This window comes from Quercus lobata, chromosome 11 (assembly GCF_001633185.2).
Source record: "Quercus lobata isolate SW786 chromosome 11, ValleyOak3.0 Primary Assembly, whole genome shotgun sequence".
Lineage (NCBI taxonomy): Eukaryota > Viridiplantae > Streptophyta > Magnoliopsida > Fagales > Fagaceae > Quercus > Quercus lobata.
The window spans coordinates 22,165,999-22,177,241 of record NC_044914.1 but is presented as its reverse complement, the minus strand read 5'-3'; the positions used below and the strand labels follow the sequence as shown (position 1 = coordinate 22,177,241).

At 37.5% G+C, this 11,243-nt stretch overlaps 3 protein-coding genes across 3 annotated transcripts; 1 reads left to right on the top strand and 2 right to left on the bottom strand.

Annotated features, from left to right (window-relative positions):
• Nucleotides 1-234: 234 nt before the first annotated feature.
• LOC115966583 lies at nucleotides 235-819 on the bottom strand. Its single transcript, XM_031085792.1, has one exon. It carries the CDS (start codon nucleotides 817-819, stop codon nucleotides 235-237), a length of 585 nt encoding a protein of 194 aa, XP_030941652.1.
• Nucleotides 820-1,046: 227 nt separating this feature from the next.
• LOC115966582 lies at nucleotides 1,047-1,697 on the bottom strand. The gene has a single exon (XM_031085791.1). The coding sequence runs from the start codon at nucleotides 1,695-1,697 to the stop codon at nucleotides 1,047-1,049; it is 651 nt and encodes a 216-aa protein (XP_030941651.1).
• A 6,063-nt stretch (nucleotides 1,698-7,760) lies between these two features.
• LOC115966581 (putative disease resistance protein RGA3) lies at nucleotides 7,761-11,243 on the top strand. Its single transcript, XM_031085790.1, has 2 exons — nucleotides 7,761-9,245; nucleotides 11,121-11,243. Exons 1-2 carry the CDS (start codon nucleotides 7,761-7,763, stop codon nucleotides 11,241-11,243), a joined length of 1,608 nt encoding a protein of 535 aa, XP_030941650.1.

The following is an 11,243-nucleotide window of genomic DNA, read 5'->3' as shown; positions in this document are numbered from 1 at the left end:
GTGGCAAATGAAATTTGGATTGACCCCCGGAGCCTCGTAGGCGTCCCATGCAAACACGTCCACATTCTATCTGAGAAAGTCAATCAGTGTTTCCTTCTCTTGGGGCGGCTGTTCTGAGCCGACCTGAAAAAATCTTTCCGGATTGAAGCCCATAAGAACTTTTTCCAAATCCTCACAACTCGTCCCCTCAGCAGGTCCACCACTACCCGAGGTAAGAGCTGGGGCTGTTAATTGCTATAAGCCATCCTCGGCTGAGGTGGAGGGCTCAATACTTGGTCGTTGCGAGATGGCGGACACCATGCATTGTCGGGCCATGGCTTGATCCCCTATTACTTCTTTCACTTGACCTTCTGATAGGTACTTCACTTTTTGGTGTAAGGTTGATGACACAGCCCCTAGGGCGTGAAGCCATGGTCTGGCTATAATGGCGGTGTAGGGCGAGTAAGCGTCTACCACTATGAAGTCCACCTTCACTATGTCCGAGCCTGTCTGTATAGGCAATCTAATCAAACCTTTCGGAGTGAAGGTTTTCCCTTCGAAGCTCACTAAAGGAGAGTCATATGCTGTCAAGTCCTTTGGTTTCAGCTTCAACCCCTTGTACAAGTTGGGGTACATTACTTCCACGGCGCTGCCCTGGTTGACTAGCACCCTCTTCACGTCATATCCCCCAATCCTGAGCATTAAGACTAGAGCATCATCGTGGGGCTGGAGGGTTCTAAGTTTATCCTCATCCGAGAATCCGATTAGGGGCGTGGCCATCCCTTTCGCCTTCTTGGACTCTCGATCGTCAGCTTTAATTGGGAGTCGGGCTACCGACATTACTCTAAAAGGATGGGAGCCAGTTCTTCCTGGTATGGCAAGAATGACATTTATCGTGCCAATGAGCTTTGCCTTGTTTCGACGTTTGACTGCTCCTGTCGTCCAACAAGATGATGCAAGAGATGTCTCAGCTTTCCTTCTTGGACCAGCCGGTCTAAGTGGTTTTTCAGATTCTTGTAATCATCGGTGGTGTGGCCCGACTCTTGGTGATATTCGTAATATAGTTTCTAGTTGCGTTTTGCGGGGTCGCCTGCCATCCTACTTGGCCATTGAAAGAATGGTTTGTTCTTCACTTTCTCTAGGATTTTATGTAATGGTTCTTGAAACACAGCATGGACTGCCTGTGTCCCTGTGGATCCAGATTGCTCCGAGTAATCCTTTCTCGGCCGGTTACTGTTGTTAAAGCGATCCGATCTGAAGTCCCTCCTTTCCTGAGGGACAACCTTCGCTTTGCCCTTTCCCGTCTGTTGGTCTTCTTCGACTCTCTTGTACTTGTTGATTCGGTCCATGAGTTGGCGCAAGCTGGTAACCGGTTTCCCAGTCAAGGATTTTCTTAAACCATGCTCTGTCGGTAGGCCCCTCTTGAATGTGCTAATGGCGACATTATCGTAATTTCCCTCTATCTCATTATACATTTCCCAATATCTGTCTGAGTAGACCTTCAAGGTCTCTCCCTCTCGCATGGACAAGGACAGGAGGGAGTCTAGTCGAGGAACCCTACTGCTAGTTATGAAGCGAGAACCAAAAGCCTGTGTTAGCTGCTTAAAAGAGTTTATGGAGTTTGGCTTGAGGCCACCGAACCATCTCATCGTCATGGGTCCCAAACTGGACGGAAACACTTTGCATATCAACGCCTCGTCCTTGGAATGGATGGCCATCTCTGGTTAAATTGGCTTATGTGCTCTACTGGGTCCGTCCGACCATTATATATGGCAAAAGCGGGTTGGTGGAACCGCCGAGGAAGCTCAGCCCCCTTTATCCTGCGCATGAAGGGTGACTGGGAAATGCGGTCCAAGGCCTTACTCATGGGGTCGTTTGCTAGGCCCTTGTAAAATGGGCTTTTGTGGCCACGTTTGTGAGGTTGCTCTTCCTCATAGGAGAAGGTTTCACTTGGCGGGGTTCTCGATCTCTGCCTGTATTCATTGTCCTCCTCATCGCTAGTGTCCGGACTGGGGGAAAGACGCCTTCGTTGCGCTCAGCGTAACTTCTTCTTCTAGTCATCGATTTCTTATTGTAGAGCCCTATGATCGTCCCGCTTTTGGGATGCGTGACCTTTCCCCTTTGAGCGACTTTTGCTCGTGTGTGAGGTATTCACACTACCCTCTCGTCGCTTGTCTTGATATCTCTCTCGTTCGAGGTTTAAGAAGTTGTCCTGTCGTTAGGAGTCTACGTTTCCCGTTTGGCACAGACCTGATCCTTCCATCTCTAACGGTCTCACTTGCTGAGGCACAAGTTCTCCCCACAGACGGCACCAATTGTGGGGTCGCAATTCGGGATCTAGGACCAACAAGTATGGGATTCTAGGGCCCAAAGAGCCCGAAACAATGAATTTATAGAGAGTGGGTCACAGAATTAGGCCTTAATAAAGTGCATACTAGTTAACATTGGGCCATACAACAAGTAAAAATAAGAAAATCTCCTTCATGTCCATTAGATATACGGTCTGAAGAGACGTGGAGGATGTATCTCTGTCCTTGCTCAAAGGCTATGGTTCTCACCCTGTTCTTCTGTTCTAAGTTTCTCTTTTTTCCATCCCCCTCTTCATGGGGACTCCCCTCTTTTATATATCTCTCTTGAAGTCATCAGGGCCTTACACTTGTTGATCATCTGGACCTTCACTTGAGTGCCCGTCCCATTGGACATCTCCCCCATCTTTCTGTGAGTTGTGGTAGCCAAGGCAACACTGTTCGCAAGTCCTCTCCACATTAATGCGGCCAAGAAAGTAGTTGTCATGTATTTAATGTGGCAGCTGTAGCCTCTCCCTTGGCATCCTACACTTTCTTCCCTCTTACGGGCTTGTGGGACTCATCCTTGTTACTAAAACTCGTAGGAGTGGATCCTTATAGCAGGCAGAGTGCATATTTGAGCCATATTTGGTACGTCCGAGGAGACATTTCTCCTCGGACCGCCTTTTAAATAATTTTGGGCCTATAAGAATTGGGCCAAGGGCCCTTTTGGCACCCACACCTTCTCCTCGGACGTGGTCAAACTTTTATATGGGACCCAAGGCCCATTGTATGATCTTGGGCCTTTACTCCTACATCAATCAAGTTCAAAATTTTTCAAAACTTATTGATTTAGTTCTTAAAGCGAATTTATTCCCTTAAAATTGTTAGTCCAATTAGTTATTTTTTTCAACTATTTTAGGAACTAAGTTAACTTTAAGAACTCCTTCTTAAAAAAGAAAAAAAAAAAATTTACTTTAAGAACTAAATTGATTATACAAAATGTTGTGATATATTACCCTCGTGACTTTGCCTTAAAATGGCAAATAAAAAAAATAGTATATGATATTGTGAATTATAAAAGAGTAGCCAATAGAATACGTTTTATTTATTTATTTATTTTAACGGAACCAATAGAATAAGTTAATAATCCTCAATGTTCAATGTAAAAACATTACTACAAAAGACCAGTGACTATATATATATATAAAGTGCTGTGACATGTTATCAAGTAACTTTGCATTGGAATGGTTAATAGAATAGTATATGATAACCATAAAGTTTAGTCTCAAAGGTGGGTTCCATTTAGTTTTATTGATAAAATATCTTATTGTTGAATAAAAAATTTTGGGTTCAATCTTCATTTATACAAAACAAAAAAAACTAAAAACTAAAAACCCGGTTTGTTAATGGACTATTTTAATATTTTTATACTACTTTTATGAAAAATATAAAAACTTGTAAACAAAAACAGTTTCTTTTTTCTCTTTTTATACATATAAAAAGTTTCTATTACTATTGTATCTTTAAAAATGTGAACGCTATAGGTTTGAAATACTATTGTATCTATTATTAAAAAAAATTAGTTCAAAATTATAATTAGTTTTTCCCTCCTAGACTCCTAAGCACTTTGTACCATGGGCGAATCCACTTAGAGCTTAGGAGATTCAAATGAACCCCCTGAATTGCCCCCCCCCCCCCCCCCCCCCCAAAAAAAACCTATATATATAAAATTTTTTTCGACCCACTTAAAATATATAAAAAGCTGAACACCATGACCTTAAATTTTTTTTTAAACCCAACTAAAATAAGTTTGAATATAATCCTCTTAACAATATTCTAACATTTTTAAACACAAAAAAGAAAAAAACCTCAATAACAAACCAATTTGATATAAAATCTTAGAAAACAAATTAATAAGATCAACAACAAAAGTAGAAATTTGCTAATCTTAAAACTTAAAAAATCTCATTTAGATCTAAAAAATTTGAAATAAATAAATCAAATGGGAGATCAATGGATAATTATTGCTAGACTGTGTACATTGAAAGAGATGTAGCTTGTAGGACCTCGATAATGAAAATATCATGCAATGATTTCAAAATATGAACATCGTATAAAGAAATTATAAAACTTTATATATTATGGTGGTGGTTGTTGTTGTTGTTGTTTCTTTTCTTTTCTTTTTTTTTCTTTTTTTTGGTATCGATGTATTCAACTTCTCTTTTATTTTAAATTTTGTATAATTCATATTTCTTATTGACCCTCCCTAAAAAATAATCCTAGAACCACAACTGCTTTGTGCATGGAAAGGTATCCATTCAACTAGAAAGCCCTTAGCACCAATATTTTCTAGCTCTAAACATAACCTACTATTCCTTGGAATGGTTAAAAAACAGTATATGATTTCGAGAATGATTAAAGAGTAGTATCCAATAGAATATTTTAGTTATTCACTTATTCCTTAATCTTAATGATCCACATAATTCATCCATGAATAAAAGTAATTAAATATAAGACCCTAGACATCCTTGGATTTATGCCAATAATCAAGGTTAACAACTTTCTATCTTTATCGTTTACATATATATATATATATATATGTATTTTTTTTTTTGTTCTAATTCTTGATTGATTATTTCTACTTGTATTAATCTTTACCGACACAATTAAATCTTATAATATTTTCATAACAAATTGAGTTATTAAACTAACTACCACATGTCAAAATAAAATAATAATAAAAATACATCGGGACTATCATCATGATTTTGAAACCCGGACTGGACCGTACAATCCGACCGGGAAAACCTTGAACCGCTCCTTTTTGCGGTTCTTTTAGCCTCTAGAGTCATTCAATAGGAAAAAAATAGGGACTCGTGTGAACCGCGGTCAGACCTCACGGTTTTGAGAAACGTGATCAAACCGCTTCTCACGGTTCCCTACTTCCCTTTGAATCTGAACCTTAAAAATTAAAAAAAAAAAAAAAAACACAGAAAAACGGATCCTCACCGATGAAACTGTACCGAGCTTTGGACCGACTAAACGAACCGATGCCGGCGAACGGAATTTGATGACCTTTTCGACGCGGGTGCGGTGACACAGTCAGAGCTGATTTTCAAAACCAACCCATATATAGAAATAAAATTAAGGGAAAAAAGAGAAAAACATTCTTAGTAAATTACAAGAAGGAAATCCTACTTATGCCCCCTAACACAGAAGGTAATTTTTTTTGGTAGATTACATCTTAGCGTCGCCGTTGATGCTTCTTCCGTATCTGCAAAAGAGAGAGTAGAGTTAAACTTAAAAACTAACGAAGAGAAAAGAAAAGACTAAAAAGTAGAGAAGAATGAGGTAATCAGATAAGATTAAAAGAAAGTGGAGGTAGGTGGGGGCATTAAAAGAAAGTGGAGATAAGTGGAGGTAATTAGATAAGATTAAAAGAAATGACAATGAATGCCACTTTTTTTTTTTGATTTCTAAGCTATTCAATTTTTTTTTTTTTTTTTTTAGTTTTATAAAAATTAGAGTGCCACGTTGATCTGAAAAATATAAAAACAGAAAATCACTACACTTTTTTTGATAATAAGTCCACAATTAACCAAAAAAAAAAGAAAAAGATAATAAGAATACTCCTCTATTAAGTTTAATTAATTTATTTATATTTTAAATAATTATTAAATTAATTATGACGTCATCATGGTTCGACCCCGGTTCAACCTCGGTTTGACCTTAAAAACCTTGAACCTCTCCTTTTTTACGGTTCAATGAACAGTTCGGGTCTGAAAACCTTGACTATCATAACTCAAAGAAAAGATATTACAAAAATATTGTAAGATATTTTTATGTCATAAGACTTTTTCTTTATACTAAATTCTACTTTGATGGTTTTCTTAGAAAATATAAAAAGTAAAAAGTTCTACTTGATGGGTAAGATGGTTGGTTAATGCTCCTTAAGTATATATTTTTTATCTTTTGCTGATCTTTACTTTCTTAATTGTTTTTTTATTTTTAAGAACTGCACAGATCCTAATTTAAGTATTGATTTAAAATAAAAAAAAAAAAGAAAAAGAAAAAATGAAATGAAAACAATTTCACTGATGAAGCTAGAAGGACTATTGTGGTACAAGGTTTTCAGACTCGGACCGTTCATTGAATAGTAAAAAGGAGATGTTCAAGGTTTTTAAGGTCGAACCGAGGTTGAACCGGGATTGAACCATGATGACGTCATAACTAATTTAATAATTATTTAAAATATAAATAAGTTAATTAAACTTAGTAGAGGAGTATTCTTATTATCTTTTTTTTTTTTTTTTTGGTTAACTGCAGACTTATTATCAAAAAAAGTGTAGTGATTTTCTGTTTTTATTTTTCAGATCAACGTGGCACTCTAATTTTTATAAAAATAAAAAAAAAAAAAAAAAACAACAACAACAACAACAACAACAACAACAACGTGGCATTCATTGTTATTTCTTTTAATCTTATCTAATTACCTCCACCTACCTCCACTTTCTTTTAATCTTATTTGATTACCTCATTCTTCTCTACTTTTCAGTTTTCAGTCTTTTCTTTTCTCTTCGTTAGTTTCTAAGTTTAACTCTACTCTCTCTTTTGCAGATACGGAAGAAGCATCAACAGCGACGCTAAGATGTAATCTACCAAAAAAATTACCTTCTGTGTTGGGGGGCATAAGTGGGATTTCCTTCTTGTAATTTATTAAGAACGTTTTTCTCTTTTTTCCCTTAATTTTATTTTTATATATGGGTTGGTTTTGAAAATCAGCTCTGACTGTGTCACCACACTCGCATTGGAAAGGTCATCAAGTTCCGTTCGCTGGCATCATCTCGTTCAGTCAGCCCAAAGCTCGGTACGGTTTCGTCGGTGAGGATCCGTTTTTCTGTGTTGTTGTGTTTTTTTTTTTTTTTTTTTTTTTTTTTTTAAGGTTCAGATTCAAAGGGAAGTAGGGATCCGTGAGGAGCGGTTTGATCACGGTTCTCAGAATCATGAGGTCTGACCGCGGTTCACACGGGTCCCTATTTTTTTTTTCCTATTGAATGGTTCTGGAGGCTAAAAGAACTGTAAAAAGGAGCGGTTCGAGGTTTTCTTGATCGGACCGTACGGTTGAGTCCGGGTTTCAAAACCATGTTGTGGTATAGAATTGTAGCGTCCATTCCCGAAAAAAGACCTGTTTCTTTTTGTTAAAACGTCATTTCTCTTTACATATCCTGATCAATGCCCTTTAATTAGTATATATTGAACCACATTACTACCGTTGTGTATTGGGGCACGCGCGTATTACTATCACATGGACAAAGTCAAAGATGCTGCAACTTGATCTTTAAGTAATTTAACATGTTCCAACATGTACCACTTACTTCCTTATAAAGAGCTGAATATGAGAAATGAAGAAGCACAAACTCAACCGCACTATTTCCTATCTGTTCATTTCTTGCTTTGTTATCAATCCAACTTAACTTTCAGTCTCCAATAACTATGGCTGATGCACTACTTACTGATCTCTTTAATCAGTTGGCTTCAATCACTGTTCAGCTGGCTAAAGAAGAGATCAAGTTGCTTGTTGGCGTTGATGAAGAAGTCCAAAAGCTTCAAGACAAGCTCGGATTCATCAAGGCAATGCTGGATGATGCCGATAAAAGACATGCAGTGAAGCTGTATACTGAGAAGCTTTGGTTAGAGCAGCTCCAAGACAAATACTACGATATGGATGACGTTTTGGACACCTGGAGCACTGCAAGGATCAAAGCAGAGATAGAGAAAAAAGAAGGAAAACCAGCTGATGTTAACGCTCCTGCTGTTGTGAAGAAGGTATGCTCCTTCCCATCTCCATCATGTTGTTTTAACCTTCCACTGCGTCATGATCTTGGTCACAAGATTAAAAACCTGAATGAAAAATTAGATGAGATTTTCAATGAAAGAGAGAAGTATGGGATTGACTTTAACAGGCAACCTGAAGTGGTTGAGCGACCAATAACTACGTCCTTTGTGGATGAGTCCGATATAATTGGTCGTGATAGATATAGGGATGACCTACTAAGCGTCCTCTTAGGCAAGGGTAGTCCAAAGGAAAGAAAACCCCATGTCATATCTTTAGTGGGCATGGGAGGTCTTGGAAAAACCACTCTCGGCCAAATAGCCTACAATCATGGTGAGGTGCAGGCCCATTTTGAAAAAAGAATGTGGGTTTGTGTTTCTGATCCTTTCGATCAGTGCAAGGTTGCCAAGGCAATCATTGAATCTCTTGAGGGCCAATCTCCCAACGCTATTGAATTGCAAAGTTTGTTAGGTAAACTTTGTAGTTTGATTGGGGGAAAGAGGTTCTTTCTTGTCCTAGATGATGTGTGGACTGAAGACTCCACAAAATGGGATCCCTTTAGAAATGTACTCAAATGTGGTGCTGAAGGTAGTAGAATTCTAGTGACCACACGTAAAACTAGGGTTGCAAACATGATGGAGAGTTCCCCCATAATCGATTTGGGGGTATTGTCCCCCAATGACTGTTGGTTGATTATCAAGAAAATAGCATTTTCTGATGATTATGGAGAGCAATATATGGATTTAGAAGACTTGGGCAAACAACTAGCAAATAAGTGTAAAGGTTTGCCACTTGCTGCAAAGACTCTAGGGGGTCACATGCGTGGCAAAATAAGTAAAGAAGAGTGGGAGAAGGTTTTGGACAATGGTTTATGGGACTTAGAAGATATTGAAAAGGGTCTTTTGGGACCACTTTTGTTGAGTTATTATGAATTGTCTTTATCAGAGAAACAATGTTTCTTATTTTGTGCTGTTTTTTCGAAAGATTATCATTTCGATAAATTTGAGTTAATCATCAATTGGATAGCACAAGGATATATCAACTCAAAAGAAAATATGGAGAGGGAAGCAGAGCACTACTTTGAAAATTTAGCCATGCGCTCTTTTTTTCAAGACTTTTGGAAAGATGATAATGATGGTAAAATTGTAAGTTGCAAAATGCACGATATTGTGCATGACTTTGCAGAATTAATGGCAAAAGATGTGTGCTTCACAATCAATTATAGTGGTGACAAGGTCGAGAAAGACTTTAAGAGGGCTCGCCATTTGTCATTACTAGTTATAAAAACATTTCCTAAATTTGTCTATGAAGCGAAAAATCTATACTTTTTAAATTTGGATTTTATTTCTTCTCCGATTGTCCAACCCAAGTTATTCGACCATTTGACATGTCTACGTACATTACATTTGGAAGGTAAGTTCATTTTGGAACTTCCAAATGAGGTGAAAAAATTGACACATTTAAGATTACTCAAGTTATCTTGTGAAGAGATAAAAGAATTGCCTGAAAGTATATGTAATTTATGTAATTTACAAAGTTTGGAATTTAGTAAGTGTTTGAAACTAGAGAAATTACCCAAGGGGATAGGTAAACTAATTAATTTAAGACACCTCCTGATTAATGAAGATGTTACGAAAATAAGAATAAAGTCGTTTCCAAAGGGAATTGGGAGATTAACTTGTCTTAAAACATTAGGATATTTTCCTGTAGGTAAGGGCGAAGAAATATGTAAACTGGGAGAATTAGAACATTTGAACCACATTCAAGGGAAACTTCAAATAGTAGGGTTGAGTAATGTGGTAGATTTTGGTGCGATCGAGAATACATTGAAGAAGAAGAAGGACCTCCGTTATTTGGGGCTATTTTTTAACACATTAGAGGAATCGAATAGCGAATTTGAAAAGGAAGAGGAAGAGGAGACAGAGGAAGAAAGAAGAAGAAAAATGGAGAAAGATGTAGCCATTCTAAATGCCTTAGAGCCACCTCCCCGCTTGGAATCTTTACGAATTGTTTTTTATGAGGGCACCACAATGTTTCCTAATTGGATGATGTCCAAATTGACCTATTTGAAAAGGCTTTTTCTTGATTCTTGCGAAAACCTGGAGTGGTTGCCTCCTTTGGGGAAGCTGCCGTTGCTCAAAGAATTAGAAATATGGTATGCTCCAATGATTCAAAAGGTGGGAGATAAATTTTTGGGAATAGACATAGAAGAAGAAGAATTATCAGAATCATCCAAAAACAATAACAACAAAGACATCATCATGTTCCCAAATCTTAAATCTCTCAAATTTTATGGATTGGAGAAGTGGGAAGAATGGACAGGGATGGGAGGAACAATAGAAGAAGAAGAAAAAGATAATAGTGCTAATGCTTTTGTTACTAATAATACTCCAAAAATAAAAATAATGCCACGTCTTCATTCCTTGAAAATTTGGGGGTGCTTCAAGCTAAGGTCTCTGCCAGACTACCTGCGTAATACTCCATTACAGTTATTGGAAATCATTGGATGTCCAATTCTCAGGCAGCGTTGCAAAAGAGGGAAAGGAGATTACTGGCCCAACATTTCTCACATCCCAAACATCGAAATTGATTATAAATATGTGCGAATAGACGGTCAACCTCGAGACAGCATTGATTAAGAGGTAACTCTTCTTTTCTTGCAAAACTATCCTATCAAATATATAAATACTAATACATATACGGATTTGTGCAAATAGACGCAATTAACTTAACTTCTATTTTTATCCCATAAAAACCAATTAATTATAATACCAACCACGTCCCTTGATAAATTTTCCCAATATCACAAACACACTACCGCCACCAAATCATTCTATTTGTTTGGGTTGTGATCCTTCTTGCTCTAATCTCTCAGTCGTATGGTATGGGTTCTATTATATTTTATTTTTCTTCATTTTTTTGTTTAATATTATTATATGGGTCATTGTGGGTTTTGTTCATTTTGGGTTATTTAAACTAAGCTGACAGCTGGTATGCTTTTCTTTTGGACATGCATGTAGATGCATGATGATGTGGTTGAGGTGGACAAGATTGAGGACAGTAATCATGAGGAAGATGATGGGGCTGGGTTTGAGGCGGATGAACAAGTGGTGGAAGTAAACATTGATGAAAGGGATTTGTGA

What these genes read in the sequence shown, in the direction of transcription:
- LOC115966583 (XM_031085792.1), bottom strand. Translation starts at nt 819, where the DNA reads ATGTCGGTAGCCCGACTCCCAATTAAAGCTGACGATCGAGAGTCCAAG.
- LOC115966582 (XM_031085791.1), bottom strand. Translation starts at nt 1,697, where the DNA reads ATGGCCATCCATTCCAAGGACGAGGCGTTGATATGCAAAGTGTTTCCG.
- LOC115966581 (XM_031085790.1), top strand. Translation starts at nt 7,761, where the DNA reads ATGGCTGATGCACTACTTACTGATCTCTTTAATCAGTTGGCTTCAATC. An exon ending in ATGATAATGATGGTAAAATT is followed by an intron (nt 9,246 to 11,120) that starts GTAAGTTGCAAA and finishes ACATGCATGTAG; the next exon opens with ATGCATGATGATGTGGTTGA.